The 24,188-nt window shown below is 47.1% G+C and overlaps 1 protein-coding gene across 1 annotated transcript in view; it reads left to right on the forward strand.

Annotated features, from left to right (window-relative positions):
- LOC137869386 (potassium/sodium hyperpolarization-activated cyclic nucleotide-gated channel 1) overlaps positions 1-24,188 on the forward strand; it is a 58,335-nt gene that overhangs the window by 23,028 nt on the left and 11,119 nt on the right. The window contains exons 3-6 of the mRNA XM_068706794.1: positions 2,756-2,917; positions 10,057-10,275; positions 16,075-16,221; positions 19,803-20,043. Coding sequence (XP_068562895.1) covers positions 2,756-2,917; positions 10,057-10,275; positions 16,075-16,221; positions 19,803-20,043 — 769 coding nt within the window. The remainder of the gene's footprint in view (positions 1-2,755; positions 2,918-10,056; positions 10,276-16,074; positions 16,222-19,802; positions 20,044-24,188) is intronic.

Here is a 24,188-nt window from a genome sequence, read left to right on the forward strand (position 1 = left end):
ATTTGAAGATGACACCTTGGAGTGAATTAATCATGAAAATAATTACCAGATGAATTAATAATGAAAATAAGTGTAAGTTGCAGTGTGTTTCAAGGGCCAGAGGTCACAAGTTTACTTCACTCAAGCTACTAGTTTATAAGTCGCTAGAAAGGGTCCGACATCGTCCCACAGGGGCGTCACACAGAAAGACTCGGTCATAGGACATAGAACATAGGACATAGGACATAGGTCATAGGTCATAGGACATAGGACCCGCTCTCCACTACCTGGTCCTCTGAAACCTCACTCCTCAACACTCGGTCTAACCTTCTTGTTTCTATCCTCACTGTGCGATTTGATTATAATCTTTAAAACATTACAGATGAAGAGTTCTATGGGGACAGAGTTGTGTTTCTTCAGCAGTGGGTAACGACTGCAGCGCATCACAGCTTCACATAGTTTAAATTCACACAGAAGGTCATCCTGTATAATCCTGACCGGTGATCTGCACCGGGAGCCTCTGTTATTAAGACCTGTATTAATAGACTAATACCTTGTGGCTACCTGCTGCCACTAGCAGACTCTTCATGCCGGGAGCCCATGAAACACAAACCCAAACAAAGTTAATGAGTTCCTACATGTTCCCCCTCTGCCCTCGCTGACTCAGCGTGACCCAGAGGTTGCAGAGGCTCCGCAGCGAAGTGAAAGGGTTTCTGGGAATTCGTTAAAACCTCACCGCGACCTCCGCACACGTCACCTCATCACCTTACCCCCTCCCTCCTTTTCTTCTCTTCTGTTGTGTTTTTTTGATTATGCGTTAGTCAGTCAGTCGACCTTTTTTTCCGATTTCTGCCCGGTGTGAATCATTTGCAATTCAAAGGAGAACCAAAGAGCGACTTCCTGTTTACCGGCCTCCTCCAAGACAGTATACCTTTATTAGTCTTTGTTTTTCTCTCCCCCGCTGCTCTCTTTGTCCTGCCCTGTGCCTGTTCTTTCCTATTATGTCACCAAACTATAATGAATGTGAAGACACACACACACACACACACACACACACACACACACACACACACACAGCGGAGGGAGAGAGAGAGAGTTCTGCTATAATAAGAATGAAGATGTAGGCAGCAGCAGCAGCAGCAGCAGCAGAAGAGGCGCTGGGTGCTTTGAGACGGCCGTCCTGTAAGCTAGCGGCTAATGTTAGCCTGTGAGGGCTGAGCACTGCGTCTCCCTGTGGTGGAGCTGAACCACAGAGGAGCATCAGCTCAGCCTCTCTCTCTCTCTCTCTCTCTCTCTCTCTGTGTCTCTCTCTGTGTGGACACTGTCCTTCGTGCAGGAAGGTTAGAGGACAGACACAATAGAGCGGCGTGCAGAGATGCAGATTCAAAGAGCTTTTAAAGCGCCTGGATTTAGATTACATGTCAGCAAAACATGAATTCCATGCTCGGGCTCTCTTTCTCTTCTGGAGTGATTGCTCTCTGTGAGAGGAGGAAGTAAGTAGTCCTTGCAATTTGGTCAAAAGTGGACAGTATTATTTTCCAAATTCTGAAGTATGTAAGCCAGAAATAGACCTGAGGAGGAACATAAAAGGCAGCTGACACCAAAATAAAGATTGGAACTGCAGTTAGACATGGAGGAAAAGACGCTTTATTAGAAAATAGAAGTGATATCTATGTACCACAGTACTGCTCCTGTTCATTTCAATAGATCTTAGATAGATGTACTGTACACAGGTGCGTATTGGGTAACCTTTACCTCACGCAGCATTTTATTACTTCCATAACTACATTGTTTTCATTCAGCACTTTGAAACTCATCTAACTTTTTACCACTAGAGTAGGAAAACACACCCTGAGGCCCAATTAAATTGCCATTACTGCTATGATAAGTAGAATGAGCAGTTTACAGAGATTGGAGAGCCATTAACTTAAAAATAGATACTAATTACTTGAAGTCTTCCATTCAACAAATTGGCAAATTGAGCAGGTTTATTATGCAAAACCCACCAAGCAGAAATCAGCGATCTTTCCATATTTAACCCTTTTAGAAGGAGAAGTTGCTCTTCAGTGTCGGGTGATTAAGGGATCGCTAACCTGGACAGAAGTAATGGTTTTCTCACGCTAATGAGAAACTCTGAATTAGCGCTACGGCCAGCCGGGCGTGACTCAATGCTCTTCTCCCAGATCAGACGTGGATGAAGCCGCTCCTCATCACACGTGTGCTTCCTCACCCTGCTGATGCTGTTCTATTCTGAAATGCTCCGCTCTGCTGGAAGGACCACACCTGCAGTTTAAACACGCCCACCGGCAGATCATTCCAGGTGTTTCACTGCCTTCACTCGCTCTCCGCTACCGTCTCTGAGCTGCATGTGTGCATTTCCCCTCATTGCTCAGTTTGTTTTGGAAAGCAGCCATGTTGAATAATGCAGACAGACACACACACACACACACACACACACACACACACACACACACACACACACACACACACACACACACACACACACACACACGTTGGCGGCGACCAAATTCTCTGGTGGCCAAACAGGCACACCATGCCCTCCACTTCAAAGGTGACTTTGTACTTTTGTGACCGTTTTAAGTATCTTTTTAATCTTTTGAAATCGTTCTTGTGTCTCTGAAATACTGATGCATGTGTTTCTATCTGAATCCTGCTTCCTGTTTACGCTCTATGATAGAATTTGAATGTACACTTTCAGACAATAGAGATGTCTAACTGAGATCTCTCTCTCCTTCTCTTTCTCTCTCTCTGGCAGATTTTCCATATGACCTATGACCTGGCTAGTGCAGTGGTAAGAATCTTTAATTTGATAGGGATGATGCTGCTTCTGTGTCACTGGGACGGCTGCCTCCAGTATCTGGTGCCTCTCCTCCAAGACTTCCCCCCCGACTGTTGGGTGTCCCTAAACGGTATGGTTGTAAGTATTACACACTCTCCTCTTTCGTTTGTTATTTTTGGCATTTGGTGTGTATGAAAGGGCCTTTACATGTCATGACTACATGCATGATATTGGGCTAAAGCTGCACTCATGTGTAAGACTTATAGCAGGACTAGTCAGGCACAGTGTTGCAGTGTGATGAGAGGAAGGTAAGATTGTTTAATTAAAGGTAAGATGAAGGATGAACAGATCAGTTTTATCAGGTACAATATTGAGCCACAAAGAATCAGCTTAAAGAGGCAGTGAGACGACTGATACTACTGCTGTACAGTACATGAATACCAATGCTACTGTAACAGCAATGTGCAGCATGTTTCTGACCATTGTTTCATAGTATTCATACACTTCTGGCCTCCCAGAATTCCATGTGGATCTCCAAACGCAGAATTTGCCTCGTTTGAAGTCTTTGGGGTTTTTCTCCTCTCTCTGTACTGTTCCTGTATCTCTCGCTCTCTCGCTCTCTCTCTCTCTCTCTCTGTCTCCTTCTGTCTCTCTCTCTCCCTCTCTTTCTGTCTTTCTCTCTCTCTCTGTCTCTGTCTCTCTGTGCTGTTCCTGTAACTCTCTCTCTCTCTCTCTGTCTCTCTCTCTCTCTCTCTCTCTCTCTCTCTCTCTCTCTCTCTCTCTATCTGAGTTGGGGTCAAACGGACTGTGGTTGCTCATCTCCGAGCAATGTGATAGTGTAGGAGTGTGCGCAGGCCTCCTGGGTAACGCTGATTGTAAACGCTCGCTCTGGGAAACTCTCTCTCTCTCTCTCTCTCTCTCTCTCTCTCTCTCTCTCTCTCTCTCTCTGACGAACAACATTTCTGTACTCCACATGCACACTGGCTGCTCGGAGGCATCGGGCCGGAGGTCCAACATGCCAGCTCTGCTGAACGTCACCACCCTGTATCCCACTCTTATTTGTACTTTAAGGCAACGCGATGCCAAACTGAGCCCAATGCCAGCTAACATGTGTTGTTAATCCCAAACAGACATTATCCATCTGTGTTTGAAGCCAAAATCAATTTGCAGTGATATAATTCCCCACATCACTGTCACAATCGCTCCTTGCTCACGGTTATGTATCAAACACGGGCTGAATGAACATTGCTCTGGATGCATATTAACTTGTAATCACTGAGCTTCATCCTAACCTCTCTTTGCTCTTGCGCTGCCTGTTGCCCCTCTTGCTCAGAATGAATCGGCTATATTCCCTTTCTTGAATGCAAATCGATGCAAAATGTGGATCACGTAGACGGCTGATTGGCTGCCCGCTGTGTGGCGGGATCATCTGCACCGTGAAAATCTATAGCCATCGCTGGGGATTTGCAAACAGGGCCTCTGAAGCAAACAGCTGACGTCCTGCAGGGTGCCGGAGTGCTGGACGCTCAGCTGTGACGTTAAAGTAAAGTTAGACTGGAATCATTTGCATGCAGTGCGTCAAAGCAACATTACAAAGAAGTCTCCCAGCTCCTCGCAGACATCGGGTTCCTGGTGACATGTTCACACTGCAGCTGAGACGAGCAGACCTATATATAGAAGCTCCCAGAGTTCGTCTGTCTGACGGGACAATAATGCTTTCACATCTCAGCGGTTTCACAACTTCCTGGATTAGGATTACCATACATTTCATGAATCCGGTCCAGTTTTGCTTCTGGTGCTCAGGTATGAAAATACAGACTGTGATGAAGCTGAGGCTGCTGAACGGATTAATCGATTTATTAATTAGTCGATAGACAGACAATGAATCTGCAAACATGCTCTGCTTCCAGCTTCTCAGATGAAATGTTTGCTTGTTGTATTTCAACGTCTTCAGGTCTCGGACTGTTGGTCAGACAAAAGAAAAATGAATAGCTATATATATATATACTTTTAAAAATCAAATCAAAAGTAATTGATGAAATCAAGTGTTAGTCGCAGCCCTAAATGAGACATATTGGACGTATGTCCCATACTAGCTAGCATCGTGTCACTGTGGTGTGGTAGAATGAGCAGCTTGTGGACTCTCATCCCTGTGGATCCTCACAGAACTCGAGGCCCGTGTGCTGACTGCGCTCTGGCAAACCCGAAGTGAAAGGCCTGGCCCACATGTGGGATTCCTCTTCTCACACCATCGCAGTGCATTAGTGTTCAGAAGCTCGACATCTTGATAAGATAAGATCATGTTATATATTTTGTTGCCAGGTGAGTGTTGCCTTCAAACATTGTGTCTTTCAGCCGTCAAAGAATGGCTGCTTTAGATTCAGATGGCGTCATGCGTAGTTTCTGTCTCCAGCTGTGAGAGGAAGAGTGGGGCCAACGAGGACGGCAGATACTGCAGAGTGGTGCAGCTCCGGGTGTAGGACCGCTATCTTCTCCACTAATGGCCCGAGAGTAGCTTCTTACTCTTCAGAGGCTGCGCTCACTCCGTCACCAGACGAGATAGCGCTGCCGTCGCTGCGCTGGCTCAGGCGAGAGGCTGATGGGATGTTGCTTTTGTCTGCGTGTTCAGGGTAAAGATATGGAGGACCATGTGTGCTCACTGTTCCTGTCCGGTTCTGGTATTAAAGAGACAGCTGAGCTTCAGTCTGCAGGGAGATCTCGGTGGCTGACAGACAGACGGACTGATGGCGGTAGAAACAGAAGGGCCTAACCATGCGTCGCTAGCCTCCAGCAGAGGTTGAAGGCTAGCGACGCACTACTTTTCCATTTCTTTCTCCCCGACCTCTGAATGAGTCACTGCTAACAGCAGGGCTCAGTCCGGAGTTTATGAATGAATCAACCTCGGTTCGTACCTCTCCTCTCTCACGGCTCTTGTTCATTATTTGGTGAAGAGTGCGTGTTGTTGGCTGACGTTGTCGGGTGTGTTGTTCTTTGCTGATGATGCAGTAGGAGATTTCAATCACCATCTCTTTGTTTACTCAGAAATGTGGGAGTGTTTCTGAGACCTTTAAGAAGCTCAACCTTCACACCGAGCTGCTCCGCTGTGGGTGCTTCTCTTGCCAACGTACAGTTGGGAGCTCCTGCAGCCCAGCAGATCTCTGCACTCGCTCTCTTCTGGGTTCAGCGACTGCTGTGCCTTCTGTGCTCTCTCAGGGAGAACAGCTTGTAGTTGGATTACGTAATTGAAAATGAACATTGTGCATCACGTGCACGGGACAGCTTGCCGGGTTTTAGAGAGTTATATGATTGAGTAATTAAAACCAGTTAATGCGGATGTTTCTGCTTAAAGGGCAGCGTTTACCTGGAATTAAACGTGAAAATACATTTGGCATGAAAACGTGCACAAATAGGTCAATCTACACATGCGCACACTCTTCAAAGATACACAATAATGTGAGAGGAAATGTATTTTCCTTGCTTGTACTTCTTCAGCAGTGTGCCGATAGCACAGATCAGTCACCGCTCTGTTTCCTGTTGTTTGTCCTGTGAGCACCGGGTCAAATCCTGTTGTTTACATCTGTGCATTACGGCTCATATTTACTCCATGGTGTCAACAACAAGCAGCACCTCTGGGTCACACCCGACACCGGGCCGGTGCTGAAGATTCTAATGTCCTCCCGCTCACATAACCAGACCCGTCTGGTGCAGCATGATTGAACTCATTTCACTCGTGCACTAGTAAACAGAAGGCGGAGCTACAGAGAGATGAATATGCAGTAGCTGACGTCACTCCAGAGTTCTAAATACATGTAGAACTCTGAATGAACGCACTGTGCTTCATTAAAATCAAGGTTTATTGTAGAGAACAAGGGAACAAAGTAGAAGCTGGTGACGCTGCGATGACTCACTCTTCCCAAAGAACACGGCAAGAAAGCAATGAATACATAACTCTGTCACTTTTTACATAATGCAGGAAACACGTTTATGTCTGTTCTATGATTACTGCCTTTAAACAGACGAGATCAAACCAGCAATGACGCTTTCAAACAAGTCCCCCAAAAGGTCTCGTCTGCCTGATCCTGCTGGATCTGTGGACGTGCTTTTGTTGATATCTGCATTTCATGTCTTCTAAAATCACAGGCGGGGCTTCTCTGCCACAGAGGTCAGTTAGTGTCAGCGGCCATTTGTATTTCCATCCCCTCCTCCCATGTTGTCATCTTACAAGACCCCTCTCCAGCACGCCACACAACCTGTGGCATTAAACAAGACGTACTGAATGAAGCGCCTGCATCGTATGCTCTGTATGTAAGCAAACATCAGAAATATGACATACAGCGCAATAAGATATGACAAGCTCTGTAACCTGCACTACAGTAGGATTAGATGTGCCGTCTGTTTATCTTTGCACAAGGACGACTGGCAAAAAGGTGCAGTGAGTCACCCAGCGTCTCCGTTTCCATCCGGCTAAACTACAAGTCTGTGCTTCTCCATGCACACCAACATGTCGTCACAAACACTCTGCTGCAGAGCCCACCACTTCAACCTCATGCTACACGTACATATGCTACATGTAGCATGTGTACATGTACACATGCTACATGTACACATGTGACATGACCCCTAAGGCCCATGACCTTACAAATGGTATCTGTGCCGGTTGCGTGGTTGGGAGGGATTGGTGTGTGTGTGTGTGTGTGTGTGTGTGTGTGTGTGTGTGTGTGTGTGTAAATAGATTATAATGTGTATAATGATAACAAGAATTATGATAATTAAACACATTTAAAACACAACAAGGTGAAAGAGTGAAGTAGAGTCAAAAATGTCATGAAACACAAATGAAATCACAGAAAAGCGAGTCTTTTCTTTTGTGGGTTTTTGAAAGATGAGACCGGGTTTGCGGCCCTGATCCCCTCAAACGGGTCATCCCACAGTCTAGGAGCTGCAATGGCTCCACCGCCTCCATGTGTGAGTCTGGACCTTGGAGTAACAAGGAAGGACGCAGCCAAGGATCTCAGGGAGCAGGAAGGACGACGAGGCCTCTCTGGCCTTTTGTACATAATCAGTGATATCTGAAAGCAGCAGGGAGCCAGTGTGAGGAGGCAGGATCGGACAGATGTGGTCGTTGTATCTGGACATGGACAGTCTGTATGTGTTGTAATATACAGTAATATACTACATATGTCTGCTTACGGTGTATATTATAGTACACAGTGGTCTGAAGACGGTTTAGGAGAAGCTGCCGGCACAAACAATCTGGACCCTGTTTGCTATTAAAACTGGCAGGTGTAATTACGACACGGTTTCTAATCAATCTGTGAAAGAATGAACTCATCAGCATGGAGATGGTGAGTCATCCAGGGCACATGATTAGCTGGAAATGCGCTCATTTACTAAATCCCACTTGATGAGCAGCATGGAGTCGAGCAGAGCGGCGTGACAAAAGGAGGCCTCAGCATGTGAGCATGATGGGATGTATTACAGTGAGGCATGTGCAGCTCTGTCAGCCAGAGAGAGAAGACTTAAGGGAGATTTAATACATTTTCTGGAGTTTCATATTCCTTCCAGTAGCTATTCTGCGTTGGGTGAGATAGACGTTCTATATGGAGCGCTTCCTCAGCATTCCTTGTTCACAGGAGGTGAAGCTATTGGAGGAGTCAGCAGTTCGTAGCGGAGAGCTGTCGCATTCGTCTCCAGACAGGAACTCACTGGGTTTCACAAACGTAGCCTCGACGGGCCGGTATCGGGTTTGCTCACTAGAGACTTTTGCATGTCTCCGGGCGCAAAGGCACACATTTGACATGTACTGTAATAATGAGGTGTCTAAATCCAGAAGACATGACTCCTCCAGAGGCTGATATCCACAACAAAGTGTGGGTGAAAGCAGCATGGAATGCAGCTATAAAGGTAGTGCATTCTCACGTCTTCTATATCTGATGTGGATTATAGAACAGGGGCCCCAGGAGCCCTGCTAAGAGCTTCTGTTCCAAGAGTTGCCCGACGGCCAGAGTGTGCTGGAAACAAAAGTGACCGAGGTAGTTGTGTAGAGAAGATAAAAGAGATCAAGTTCAAATCCTCACCGCGCCGGGCTGATCGCTACGAAAAGTGGGCGCTTATCATCTCACGGTTGGTTTTCGGAAAGTTAAAGAACTTCGTCGAACGCATTCGCCCTTAATCCTGAGGTCAGAGACGTGTGGAGGGACGGGCTTCACTGGAGCTTGAAGCACACTGACCTCCTAAAACAGTCACTGTGAGGCTGTTACAAGAAAGGGAGGGTTCATCCCCTCACCGCTAATCCAGGATACAATAACACATTATGGGCCCTCAAAATCCTAAAACTCTACAACCGTGTGGCTCACTTGACCACCACAGATTGTGGGGAAGGTCTGTGCCTAAGGGTCCATCTTGTCGTGATCCATTCGTGCCTCATAATACCTTAATCTCACAGTGCATATTGTCGAATGCTAATTATTGACGAGAGGAGACATCGACGCTGCAGAACTACACTCCTCCCTGCCTGCGTGTTTCCACGTCGGCAGCGACCAATCGGTTTCTTTTCAAACAACTTCTTCTGAGTAATGACGGCATGACAGTGAAACGCCGTTAACCCAGCTGGACGCTATTGGATAATAAGGACCTCTCGAACCCGACTCGTGTCGTAGTTAAAGACAAAGTCGCTCTGTGGGGAGAAAGCGCAGCGTGAACGATGAAAGTTGATGACTGCATGCTCCCTACATTTTCAACCATTGAGGCCACTTTACACTCAAGCTGACATGTTCCATGACGGTCGTGGACACTGCAGCTCTGTACTCCTGTTCCCCTGAGAGAGAGAGAGAGAGAGAGAGAGAGAGAGAGAGAGAGAGAGAGAGAGAATGGGGCGCAGCGCTTTGAGGAAACAACTCCTCTGGCTTTTGTAAATAATGCACGTTTGGGGCTTTTTTTTCCAGTACTTGCAAACATGAGCTGTTTTGCTCCCTTTGGCAAAAGGTAAAAATGAATAAAACCAGGCAGGTCCCAGCAGAGAGGGTGTTGAAAGTGTTGAGACAGTGAGTGAAGGAGTGGAAAGAAAAAGAGTCAGGTAGAAGGTTCAGCCCCTCGGTGAGGGCGTTGGGCTGTGAGGCATGAGGAGTCTTTGGTGGAGGTTCAGTGATCCATCAAAGGGAAGCCTGTCTTTATATTCTGCCTGCTGGAGAGCCTTCCCGCCCTGCCTTGCCTTGCAGTAACTCCCCCCCCCCCCACCCCCCTCTCTGTCTCTCTCTTTCTCCCTTTTGCCCCTGCAGAATGTTTCCTGGGGTAAGCAGTACTCTTACGCCCTCTTCAAAGCCATGAGCCACATGCTGTGCATCGGGTACGGCGCCCGGGCCCCCGTCAGCATGTCGGACCTGTGGATCACCATGCTGAGCATGATCGTAGGAGCCACGTGCTACGCCATGTTCGTGGGCCACGCTACGGCTCTAATTCAATCTCTGGACTCCTCACGCAGGCAATACCAAGAGAAGGTAAGCGCCACACAGCGACGGTATCACGTGAAACACCTGAGGTGATGGAGATTAGGCTATTCTACCTGCTTGGTATGTTTTCTTGTTTCAAGGTAAGCAATGCTAATAACCGGTGGGATGGTCTTAAATGTTAATCTCAGGGTTTTGCTCTTTCCGACTGAATAAAATCCTGCTCATTGGAGCTCGGCTTAACTAAATTAGGCCTTCTCTCAGTGGCCCCCACGGACCGATGGGTTGAGCTCTCGCACACCATAATATCCAGAGCGATGACTGGGAAAGAGGATTTTATTTCCCCGAGCAGATCACATAAGACCAACGGGGTGAGGAGGTCCGTGACCTGACCAGCACCTCCTTGTCTATATATACGCTGCCAGTGAACACATTTCATTCTTCCGTTTCATTTCAGTCCCTCCTACATTAGTTGTTTTTGCGTTGAGGGTGATTATCCAGCAGTTCAGCCGGGCCACCATCTGTGATCCCGCTGACGGGCCCGGCCAACTCCCAGACCACATGGCCACGACCGCGATCTGTGCTCGCACGCAAGCCACTGACTTTAACTCCCAAACTTTGTCTGAGCTTGCAGAATTCCATGTACATACCTACACTATAGTAGTGCAAGGGATTACAGTCCTCTTTATGTGGCTTGATCCGCCGAAGGACGCAGTTATGATTAAAATGAAGAGCCGATCTTTAACCTATGTGGTAACATGGATGACGTAAGCGCAGACGGACTGATTCATCCGACATTTACAGTATGCATATTAAATGGACATTGTGTGACATTCTCCCCATCGATGAGTTGGGTCGGTGACGGGTCCAATCGGGTTCGGACAGAGAATCTGAAGCTCTGGTAGCTCCTGACTGTGTTTACGTGATACATATTCACAGACACACACACTTAGGCGGGACTGATGCACAAAGCACACTTCAATTATCCCGCCGGAGGTTGTCGCGATGATTCTTATCGGCGCGTTGACTCTGCAGAGTCACCTTGGCTCTGACTATAAGAAGACATGCTAAAATACCCGTTCATTAACTTACACCTTGCACATAAAAGCATTTAGCTGTTATCCATTCATTCCACAACGACGTCTCGACCTTGCCAGCCGCTTCCGTGATCAATGTGAATCTAGAGGAACGACCCCCGCCGTTGTTGGTCTGTGCTTCTCGGTGCAGTGTTGTTATACGTGGCACTTAAAATTCATCATTAGGAGCACAAGCTTGTATGCCTTTATGTAAAATACAATATTAATTGCTGCAGCATCATTATAGTACAAAGTCGCCCACGCCTCATGTTTAAAAATAAGTAAAAAATGGTGAAAAAGAGGCCAAATCTAGTGAACGTCATTCTATAGACGTTACCTCAGTGGAATTATGAATTGGATTAAGTTTCATCATCCTGTAATAGATTGTCAAAATAATAACCACCAGGTTTAGCCATTAATTCAGGTTTTGATTGACAGAATAACAGATCACAGCTAGAAATGTGCGCTCGAAGTTACAGCAGTGTGTGTACTGGTAGTTCCTTTAGCTGTTAGCTGTAGTAACACTAGCTGTAATGGTTAGCGGTTAGCTAAACAAACCATCTTAAACTACATCAGTAAGCAGGTACAACAGTGTGTGTACTGGTAGTTCCTTTAGCTGTTAGCTGTAGTAACACTAGCTGTAATAGTTAGCGGTTAGCTAAACAAACCATCTTAAACTACATCAGTAAGCAGGTACAACAGTGTGTGTACTGGTAGTTCCTTTAGCGGTTAGCTGTTAGCTGTAGTAACACTAGCTGTAATAGTTAGCGGTTAGCCAAACACACCATCTTAAACTACATCAGTAAGCAGGTACAACAGTGTGTGTACTGGTAGTTCCTTTAGCGGTTAGCTGTTAGCTGTAGTAACACTAGCTGTAATAGTTAGCGGTTAGCCAAACACACCATCTTAAACTACATCAGTAAGCAGGTACAACAGTGTGTGTACTGGTAGTTCCTTTAGCGGTTAGCTGTTAGCTGTAGTAACACTAGCTGTAATAGTTAGCGGTTAGCCAAACAAACCATCTTAAACTGCATAAGTAAGCTGATACAGCAGTGGTAGTTCCGTTAGCGGTTAGCAAACCACCATACAAAACAATCAAAGTGAGCCAGCTGACCAGTGATGTACGCAACCAACCAGAGTAGTGAGTGAGGAGTCAGTGTCAGTATAACACAGGCAACAAAAGGTGTTTTGAGAAAGTGTAAGTCACTGCAACCATCCGAAGTCCTGGAGCACGAAGCCATAACTGGACACTCAAAGCATCATGCAGTTTGGTGCAGCCGAATGCCAGAGTAGTCACGGACAGACACAGAGGTGCACACTCACCTACTCACTCGCATGATCCCCCCAGCAGAGATAATAATAATAATAATAATAAGAACAAAATCAAACAAGTCAGTGGAATGGTTATTTCATTCACAGCATGGAGCTGTTTTTTAAATAAGCTTGAGTTCATCATAATTGAAAACATGCTTGTGTGGTAGATCGTGGTCGGATACGCAGATGTCACAGCAGACAGAGGGTCGCCCACAGCAAACAAGTCAGCCATTCGCAGCCACTGTTTGAATTAGTGACATGTGTCTCAGTATATGATGTACATCCGCTTCACAGCAAATCTGCTTAATCTACATCCCGCTTTAGCCGATCGGCGTCCCTCCGGGCGTCGGACTGACAACTTTAAGGCTGTAAATGCCATGTTAGTGGTAACAGAGCCCCAGTGTGTAGCCAGATCCAGCTAGGGCCGATTTGCTGCATGGCTGTGCATATCAATGGAGCAGGCTGAGGAGCAGCAGGGATGGGTTCAGGGTGCTCGGCCTGCAGGCATCGCATCTATCAACCGTCACAGCCGGGGGGGTCGGAAGCATGGAGAGATGAACGTTGGTGTGAGGTTATAGACGCTAAGGACACAGGATGTTTATGAGAAGACGAGGAGGGAGGAGAACAAAAGATGCAAGTAATCATTCTAGAAGAAACGTTCTTCTTAAATTACAAAAAGGCTTTTTTCATGCTCTCAAGACCGAGGCCATCATCTGAAGAGATGGAAGGAAAACCGATTAAGAGAGCGATACAGAGGAGGAGGGGGGTGAAAGGAAATGACGGTGCAAAGCATGGATGGTCTCACGACATGCCTGCTGCGATGCCCTGCTGCTGAATCACTGTAAGCCTCACAGCTGTGTGTCATCCAGCAGCTCTGCTCTCTGTAATCTGTGCCTTATTCATACTCTGGCTTCAGAGCGAGATGTACATCTACCTAAAAAAAATAAAGAGTCCAAAAAACACATTGAAATCTGGACCTAAGTATGAATATTGTACTATATGCATATTTTTGCATTATAGAAGGAGATTTGCTTGTTCACTGTCTGTGCTTTAAATGTGGAGCTACAGCAGGAGACGTTAGCTTAGCATAAGGACAGGACATCCACTCATCAGCGACTTCAAAGCTCACTGATGAACACGTTCTAACTTGTTTACATAATCTGTATAAAAACCGAAATGTAAAAACGAAACGTTTGTCAGGAAGCCGGCTGCTACCAGTCTTTATGCTAAGCTAATCTAGCGATTCTCACGTAACTTTAGTGTTTTCAACAGCTTGAATATAAAATGGGTATTTCCTCAAAGAGATGTGATTGTTTCTGCCTCTAGATGACTCACAGATAGGAATCAGATCCATTCGTGAACGATCCCTTTGAGCGCATGCAAACAGCACAAACCTTTCTATGTTGTCAGCAGCAGATTTTTGCGAGCAAGTGGTATTTAATTGGGATTTAGCACATCTCACAGTACATGAAAACATTAGTTTTTTTGCAGACAACAGAAGCCCCTCAGGCTGTATGAAATCAACGGAAGTGGGATCATTTTGTACCGAAGGGTTCATCCCCATGTGAGCTCAGGACTGACTATCTGTAGAGAGAGGGAGAGAGACGTGGAGGAGGGGGAGTGTAGTCAGCATTTATCTAAATTGCTCCATTAGACGGGATAACTGTATAATTAACCAATACATCTACAAATGAAGACAACAAGGCCTGAAGCTAGAGGCCGCGTATCACCCCTGAGGTATCGGGACGTCGTGTCACGCTCAGTGCCTAGATCGGTGCAGCTTCACTGTAAACTCATTCACAGTATCGGTGTCAGGATCGTCTTTCTGCAGCAGTGAGGGACTTAATGAAGGAGGCATTGTGACTTAAGTGTCTTCTCTCTCACTGACACATCTCATTCTGTGGGCCGTGTTTGCATCATTAGAGCCTGCCGCTGGACTGGACTCCACCACACAGCTCCTGCCGGCTCTCACCCACTGTTCTGCTGCGAGTCCCAGAGGCAGTGTGGGAGACGGAGGTTATTTTCAGGTGTCGGGGCCTTGGACTGTCTGGGAAGATTGTTTTCACGACCCTGTGCTCTGTCTGCAGACGGGCAGTGAGGAAACCGACGGATCAAAATAGATTCGCTGTTCTCTCGTCTTCCTTCTTCTTTGGGTCAATACACGCCTTCAGGTTAACGTGGACAGAATGTGAACTTCCACAATGATGAACCGAATGACCACAAACAGGACAGTCCCCACATCTCAGTGGTGCACAAATGGAAAAGTCCTGCGTCCGGCCGAGCATGTGCAGGAAGAAATAAATAAATAAGTAGAGTCACTGGCCATCTGGCTTTCTGGTAGTGAGGCCACAAAATGGTTTTAACCTTTCCATTCCATCCTCCATCCTCCCTCCATCCCTCCATCACAGCAAGAATAACAGCAGCAATGGTTTTAATAGCATTATGTTTTCATTTGAAATCTCCATCAACTCTTTGGGAGAACTAGTTACTATTTAACTTACAGTAACAGATTTTAGTTGCATTTCTATGGATTCAAAAGTAGTAAAATCTGAAGAACAAATAACTGTTAATTTTGCTTAAATCATAAAATGATTGATGCTAGTAGTACTAGCTGTAAATATCTCAAAAATGGACAAAACTGCAAGTTCCTTGTCTCATTGTAGTGTAACTGAAATGGGAAACTACAAAGGTTTGTAACTAAAATGCTACGTCACATTTATTACTTTTAAAGGAAGTCATTTTATTTTAAATTAATAATCTCTGATCGTGAAGCGAGGTAAAACATGTCTAATGAATAAACTGTAATGATGAGACATTAACAGCTTATGGGCACGTTTACCTTCATGGCACAATCCATATCTAAGTACTTTACTTTACATGTGAACTTAAACAGGTAACAACAGGGGAGAGAGAGAGAGAGAGAGAGAGAGAGAGAGAGAGAGAGAGAGAGAGAGAGAGAGAGAGAGAGAGAGAGAGAGAATCCCTACAATCAATACTGTACTCATCACACAGCTCATGCCCTCAGATATTAAAGAAATCATAATATTCAAGAGAAATCATGCAAGTAATTATCAGCCATGCAATCTGTGCCATCTGGTGTGTTGTGGTGCCGCCTCAGTCTCTCCAGGACATCAGGTATAGCTTGCTGGTTCACATTAGATCATAGGACTGGGCTTCCTGCGTGGGTGAGATAATCGGAGCTGCTACCTTGGTCTGACATAGCCGCGGGTCTGTACTTCTTCCTCCTCTCCTCCACCACCTGCCTCCCTCGTTCCGTCTCTCCCTCCCCACGCACACAGAACCAGGACGTGGCTCTGTGAAGACCGGGCTTCTGCAGAACCGTGTGTGTGTGTGTGTGTGTGTGTGTGTGTGTTTGTGTGCGGCGCTGCCGGTAGAATGTTTGCCGTACGTACACATCATGCAGCAACTGATGATCGTCTGCTTTCTTTGTCTTCCCCAGTACAAGCAAGTGGAGCAGTACATGTCCTTCCACAAGCTTCCGGCAGACATGCGGCAGAAAATCCACGACTACTACGAGCATCGCTACCAAGGCAAGATCTTTGACGAGGACAACATCCTGAGTGAACTCAACGACCCTCTCAAAGAGGTGAGACAGCTGCTCTCTTAACCCTGAACTGAGTCGAAGCAGCGGCTCTTTCACTTAGCAACATTTATACTTCTTTTTGAGAGTGTTCATTTGAAGGGTTATTTTTGGAACGGGTAAAAAAAACATCTCAAATCTAGAAAAAAAAGAAAAGTTCTTGACAGGTAAGCTGTCACACCGTGGCTCTCGTTCAGGAACATGAATGAGTTTATTCCCTGGAGATAAAGAGTGAATCTTCATTTGGCACCTTAATGTGTTCTGCACCTGAAGCCGAAATACCAACACCTGTCATCTCCTCTCCTAACGTCAAAGGAGGAAAAACGGCAAAACGGATTCTCCTCAGCATCCTCCATCAGAGACGTGAAAGCGATCTGCACAGAAACGTTACCTGAGCAAACAAGCTGAGCTCCAGAGCCGTTTGTTTTATATACAATATTCACAAGTCATCGGCCTGAGGACCAAGTGTACTCTGTATTATTCACAAAGAGAGGCAATGAGAAGGAATATTAAAGATTATCGTGGAGTCTGAGAACAGTTGTGAGTCCCTGGCTGACCCCCTCACAGCAGCAGATTACATGGGTAATTAAGCATCGGTGGATGAGAGAGGAGCGCAGTGAAAAGCAAAGCCAGCGTAGGAATCGTGGCCATCTTTCATGTAGCCCCATTAAGTCACCGTGCAGCGGTGTGGGGAGCTGCTGCTGCTGCACCCGTCCCAGACAGAGGTATGACTTACGACACGCAACGTCCTGCAGGCTTGTAGTCCGCCGCGCAAAGCAAGCAAAGGTAAAATCTGCTCAGAGGCGGCGTCACACAGTGAAGGCCGTGAGACAGACGGGTGAAAAGAAACCGGCAGAGCCACGCAGGGCAAGAGCGCCATTCCCAGTGAAGCATTGTCTGTTATGGAATGTTTCAACTCATTCAGAAAAACAAGTCGTCAAAGTGCTGCTCATTTTCTACACTCACATTATTATTTTCCAATAAGCGAGCGCTCTCGGCTGTAAGAAAAGTAATTTCCAGAGAGATCAGACTCTAATTGCAATGTTGTTGTCGATGAAAGAACCACAACAGAAGACGAACCACATCTTTACTGAGTCAGGATCCTGTAGTTTCACTACCTTCCCTCTGTGTGTTCTGGCTTTAGTCCACGTTATTCACTTTATTCACTCGGAAAGACGGGAAAATAAAGAAACCAGTTTGTTCTGGTAATCTTTTGATTCCTGTCTGATCATCAGAATTCCAATAAAAACAAAAACCCGGAGTGTGTCAGAACGGCACAGTGAGTGAAGTGAAGTATGGAAAGATTAGTGAACGCTGTGTCACCATCACTTCCTGCCGTCTTCTACCTTGATCATTTAGCATGTAGTTACTCAAATGCATCCCACCTCTCACCTCCTCTGCTCTGAGACTGTCCTCTTTAAAAAGCGAGACGAGTGATGTCGCCCTTCATGCCACTTTTCTAAATGAGCTTGCTTTTGCCAGCTCCTATTTGAATCACATCAGACTAAGAGCAGCTGTACTCTTTACAGGCAGTAATAAATCACAGCTTCCTCTGCTAGATGCAGCTTGTTTTGTCGCTGCGCTACAACTAACGGCGCCTTCTCTGCGAGGCTCGGCCTACTTGGCTTCTGCGATGAAGGAAGGGGACGGCGTGGTTTGTTCTTCCGTCTGTACCCTGGTCCCTAACCACTTAGGAGCCAGGAATCCATCGATGCAGCTCCATGCCAGACCCATTCCAGGCAGCCTGACTCAGACTGAGGTAGCCGAGTCGGGCTGATTGCCGCTGAGTGTCCGGCACAATTTTGGGGGATGTTGACTTATAGGTCAATTTGGGATCAGAATCAGCTCCACTTAGCGGCACTCCAATTCGCTTTGGGTCAAATGAGGGCCATGAAATCAGCCCAAGTGTACTTTAACTGATTCTGGCACGTCATTTATCACAAGTCTTCCATGAGTCTTGCCAACCAGGTGTGCCAGATTGAGCTCAAGCAATTCTGACCACCTGGGACTCTGTTTCAGTGGCTAGAATAGCTTTGGGTTTGATGTGTAGGTCAAAGGTCATGACGCTTGAAAATGTTTTTTTATATGTATTTTATGTCTATAAATTCTTCCCAAGGACCTGTGACTGGTTCGTATGCGTTAAGTTCACGATGTGATTCCACCTGCAGTGACCTCACACCCGTGTGACCTCACACCTGTGTGACCTCACACCTGCAGTGACCTCACACCTGTGTGACCTCACACCTGTGTGACCTCACACCTGCAGTGACCTCACACCTGCAGTGACCTCACACCCGTGTGACCTCACACCTGTGTGACCTCACACCTGCAGTGACCTCACACCTGTGTGACCTCACACCTGCAGTGACCTCACACCTGCAGTGACCTCACACCTGTGTGACCTCACACCTGCAGTGACCTCACACCTGTGTGACCTCACACCCGTGTGACCTCACACCTGTGTGACCTCACACCTGTGTGACCTCACACCTGCAGTGACCTCACACCTGTGTGACCCAGGTAATGACTCACGTTGAACAGCTGGCTGCTGTTCTGCCGCTGTGGGCAGAAACCACTTCAATGACTCTCCTTGGTGGTGCGTTCGGGGACACTCCGACATCCAATAGTTTCATTGTTTGTTGCCACGAAGCATTCCGTTGATCAGCTCTGGTGTTGTAATCCGGTCAACAGAGACACTCAACCAAACATGAAGTCAAACAAAAGGATAAAATGCTTTCAATGTTTCGCTATTTAGCTGCTGATGTCTCAGATTCCAGACGTCCATGAATGCACCAACAGATCAACAAACTGCTCTACCACAGTAACACAAACAATGTCAAATATAACCACGTCTCTCTACCCCCCCCCCCCCCCCCCCCTGTTTCCTTTCCTCTGTTTCACACTCGTCTCTTATTCTCCGCCATATGACAAATCTTTAAATAGGCATAGCCAAAGATTGTTTCCCCAAGAGGACTCCTGGCTGGGCATGGAAATTGCTTACTATCTAATTCATTAGTTCTGGTGCATGATTGAGGTCAGAGCCCCGTGGCATTAGCTGACACCGGCATCTGAGGCTGAGCTTACATCTCTTTGCGAGCGTCCCAGAAATTGGTTATCTCTCTGTCAATGTCCTGTTGTCACTGGAGGAGAGCTATCCCTCACGGGGGGGGGGGGGGGGGGGGGCAACGACACGCCAACGCAGATGCCAAGCGCCGCGGCTTCCCGTCTGCGCGGCAACAAAGATGTATGGGTAAACAGACAACAAGCTCCTAATCTCCTGCTGGGTCTGAGGGGACGGGATGAGAGCGGAGAGATGGCCTGCAGCCGGAACCGCAGGGCAAACTCATCAGGCTCTGACTCGGGTGCCAGAAAGTTTCTTCTCAGGAGTGATGGGAAGTGCTTTAGAAGCATTAGGGATAAAGCAGCAATACGCATCCAAATCATTTGTGCCGGCAGAGAAAAGCAGCAGAGATGAAGGATTTGTGGCGCTGTGTCACATGACCCAACTGATGCTCATTTTTTAAATTCTAGGTGGAAATCATCATGGCATGATCTCAATTGTTTCTTCTTTTTTTTCTCTCCACCAGGAAATTGTCAACTTCAACTGCCGTAAGCTCGTGGCCACCATGCCTCTGTTCGCCAACGCCGACCCCAACTTCGTGACGGGGATGCTGAGCAAGCTGAAGTTTGAGGTCTTTCAGCCCAACGACTACATAATCCGAGAGGGCACCGTCGGCAAGAAGATGTACTTCATCCAGCACGGCGTCGCCAGCGTCATCACCAAGTTCAACAAGGAGATGAAGCTGACCGACGGATCCTACTTTGGAGGTTAGGAGAAAAAAACGCGACAAATCCATTTTTGAAACGCTCTCTTTTATAGATTCCCACATGACGATGCGTACATTAATCACATGCGTGGGTTCTGCCATGCAAGAAAACCAGTCACGAACGCATTCCCTCAGTATGTTCGTCCGGTTATGTATTGAGACGCGATGATTCTAGCCTGAGGTCCTGCGTTTGATGCTGTTTTAAGTTATTGTAGATGTAGATTCTCATTAACCAGTGTTGGACGTTAGTCAGCTTCTGCAGTTGCGTAACCGCTCATCTGGTTGTTGGAGTAGGCCAAGGCGTGGATCAGGCTTCCCTTAGGACACACAGAGGTTCCTCCCCCACCCTACCCCTCACATACACACACATGCATGAACTATTCTCCCCCTCCATAAGTTCCTGCTGCATACACTTGGCACTAACGAGAGCAGCCAGTGTAAAATCATGAGCTATTCCCTCGTTCGGTTCTCTGTCGTCCTCTCTTTCTCTTGGCACGCGTCTTATTCCCTCTCCAAAACATTACAGTTATCATTCATTTTTTAAATGTCAAATGTAATTTCATTGCACGTTGTTTACTCAAACATCTGCCTGCGGATTTTGTCGATGTGAGAGCAAAGTAAAGTTTGCGTTTTCAGAGGATCCTGCATATTTTATCTGGTGAGTTCATCCCCACTATGGAAGGAGGCTGAGCAGTCTAAGAATACCTTCGCTTTGGTGCGTCCTGCTGCATGCCGTTCATGTCTCACAGGCGAGCTGAAGGAAGGCAGCGAATCAAAAAAAGAAAAGAAACGAGTCCTCTTCTTTTCCTGCTTGTTCAAACCACAGGATCGCTGTCATGCCACAGAGAGTGCAAAGCCTCCCGCTATACATGGGGTAGCCAGAGGAGAGGGCGCGTTTCTTCTTCTGCACGGAGTGGACGTGTCACACGGCTAGATGTGTGTGTGTGTGTGTGTGTGGCAGTTGCAGTGCAGTTCAAACATTTAATCCTCTGGGGCTGCAGCTCAAGAGATATTCTGCTAAAGAAGCATTGTGGCGCAGAACAAGAAGATCTTGATTAAGAAGCTAAGCTGAAATGTCAGGATAAAACCTTCAGCCAATAAGGCTCTGACAAATGGGTGGTAATGGCAGTGAGAGCGGAGGGCATTTATCAAACAACGTCCGATTAAAACAAAGAAACCGCAGCAGCTTCACTGGCCACTGTTTCCATACGGAGGAGGACAAGGAATACTGGTAGTTCTAAGTCGACTGACCGGCGGTGGGAAGCGTTCAGTGTTGTGTATCCGCCGGTGGCCCTCTGGTGACTCTAACATATGATTCATTTACAGCGGCTACAATCGATGTTCTTATACTAAACGTGTATCAAATGACAACGTGACGGAGGATGATGGCTCGTTGGGATCAGCTATCAGCTGAGTCTGCAGCTCCCCTCAGCAGCTCTGCACTGAGTTTCAGCTTATTGTTCAGAGGTTTCCAGCCACAACGTTTTGGTTCAAAGAGTCCAGATTGATTCAGCAGAACGCAGCTTTAAGTGCAACAAGCAGTGCAGGAGGCTGACGGAGAACGTAGAGTGAAACATGCAGAGAACATGGAGAACACACAGTTAATCTTTTAATTCAAATATATGTGTTGCATCTGTCCAAATAATGAAGGGCGCACCGTTCTTTTTGCCGCGTTCAGTCCGTGCCGGCCCACCTGCTGCTGCCTTCAGCCCAGCTGGTGTTCTCACCCGCTCGCATGGCATCAGTAGCTGAGCCCAGAGTTGGGAGCAGCTGGCTGCACCATGCACCTCACTCTTCCCTCCGAGGATTCACGCTCCCCGAGCCGTGGCTGGAATGAGAAATCGGTAAAAGGGGGGGGGGGGGGGGCTGAGACAGACGCAGAGGGAGGGCAGGGCGAGTAACACAACCGGGCCCGGCCACAGGAAGCTATTAGCATAGTAATGAGCAGGACATCTATGAGGACAGCAGGTCACAAAGCACCCCCTGCCACGGTCCATGCCACGCCGGCGTGCTGCAGAGGTATCGCAGTAATCACTCCTGGACCTCTGTGAGCAGGATTACATGCTGGCAGCACACAGCTCCTCACTCTGAGGCTCAGGGACTCAGAGTGAGATGCACTCATCGACAGGCAGACCGTGCATGAAACGCCCTATTGGGCTGAAAGGGACTCCCTCTCTCTCCTTGGTCTCATCCGTTTAAGGAGAAGGAGAAGGAGAAGGGGGGGGGGGGGGGGGGGATGCCGGGTTGCCATGGGAGTATGTGACACATGAAGTGATGGCAAATTTCCACAAATGCTCCTGGGGTCAAGTGTGATGATTTGTTGCTAGGTGACGGCCACGTGTCAAACTGCATCATGTGAAGCGTTAACAGGGCCGTACACACACACACACACACACTCACACACACACACACACACACACACACACACACACCTTGGAATACACACGTACACACACACACACACACACACACACACACACACACACACACACACACACACACACACATGTCTTTCAGGTGACAGAGGGAATGTTTCCCTTCTCAAAGCTGTGCTTAAAGGCTGTTCATGTATCAGTACTTTAAACGTGGATCATGGATGTTTGTGCTTTGAGAGATGGCTGGAGTGTAGCTGCACATGTTGATGTGTGATGAATGTATATATAATATATATATATATATATATATATATATAAAATATATCTTCAAACAGGGAACATAAGCGCAGTCTAAAAATACGGACTCTTCCTGCGCTCCGTCAGCCGATTATCAACTTTCATGTTCTGGAACAGTCTCTCACAGCTGGAGCTCACTGTACTCTGACAAAATGAATTAGTGCAGTTGGAGAGCGCCGCTCCGACAGAGGAAAGCCGGGAGGAAAAGCAAAATCGCGTTCGTCTCCCACTGCCGCTCGCTTCATGATGAAGTTCAGTGGTGGGAGGTGTGGCTACTTGACACCAGGATCAAAGCACATTGTCCGTCTCGCCGACGGAATCCACACGTTAAAACGCGTCTTCACCTCCTCCCACCCTCGGGTGACACTTCCACCTCTGGATGCAGCTGTGCAGGCTGGGGGATCGACCCCTCGCTACCTGCCTTTGTGTCTCCCTCTCCGTCTCCTCCTCTTCCTCGTCCTCTTCCTGTGTTAACAGAGGCACCACTTAAAGGGAGCCATAACACCACTAACACCTTATTTACACCCACAGCGTGAGAGTGCTGCTCTCACGTCTTGTGCTCACGCTCTGCGCTCTATTTTCCTGACAGCTCGCGGCGCGGCCAAGTCGTCACGACGAGTTAACATTTAACGATTTAATCAAGATGGAAGTCGTGCCGTCGATTGGACGAGAAGGGCGAATGTGGGTGGAGGTGGAGCGGAAGCCGAGGGAAGTCGATGCTTAGAAGACGGCTTTGGTTTTACAAGCTTATAAAGAGAAGAGGAGACGTCGTCATGAGTACACTGAGGAGACCTGGATGTCAGGTTTCCACCTACGGTAGCACAAACATTCATGTGTTCACTGGTTAGGTGAGCAGGTTCAGACTTTAACCACACTGAGAGAACTCTGATATCAGAGGTAAAACAAACCTTCTGGTTATTTTTCATTTTTAGCTCCCTTTGCTGCAGGATGGATCAAACAGCATGACATTCACCTCTAACACGAGTCCAAGCAGTCGTCCAATCGCTCTCCAGTACCTGAGTGACTACTCGCCATGATCAGCGTCCTGCTAAGTGAAAGTGATTTCTAGTCACAGATGTGACTCTTGATTTATTATCTACTTTACATTTACTCAAGCACTCTACTTAATTACAGCTTGGAGGTAGCTTACCTATTAGTATTTCCACTTCCTCCTACTTTTTACTTCACGATGTGTCGTTTTTACTCCATGAATCTCGGCTCTAATCACTGTTGGACACAAAGCAGTGTCTCGTTGGACTCCCTCATTCTTCAGACGTCTCTGAGCTCTGAGGTGTTCTCATCTATTTGTAAAATGATCCAATATTTCACCATAAAAATGAATGCATTTACATGTTCGTGGCAGATTTTCCAGCCCCATTAATCATCTCATGCCCCGCCCCCCCCCCAGGGGTTGATTACCACAGGGCTAAACGACCTCACCGTATATTAAGTCATTCAACTCCGAGTCCTTCTT

This window comes from Cebidichthys violaceus, unplaced genomic scaffold, assembly GCF_023349555.1.
Source record: "Cebidichthys violaceus isolate CVI_PGR_0920_01 unplaced genomic scaffold, fCebVio1.0.p SCAF_12, whole genome shotgun sequence".
In the NCBI taxonomy this organism is placed as follows: domain Eukaryota; kingdom Metazoa; phylum Chordata; class Actinopteri; order Perciformes; family Stichaeidae; genus Cebidichthys; species Cebidichthys violaceus.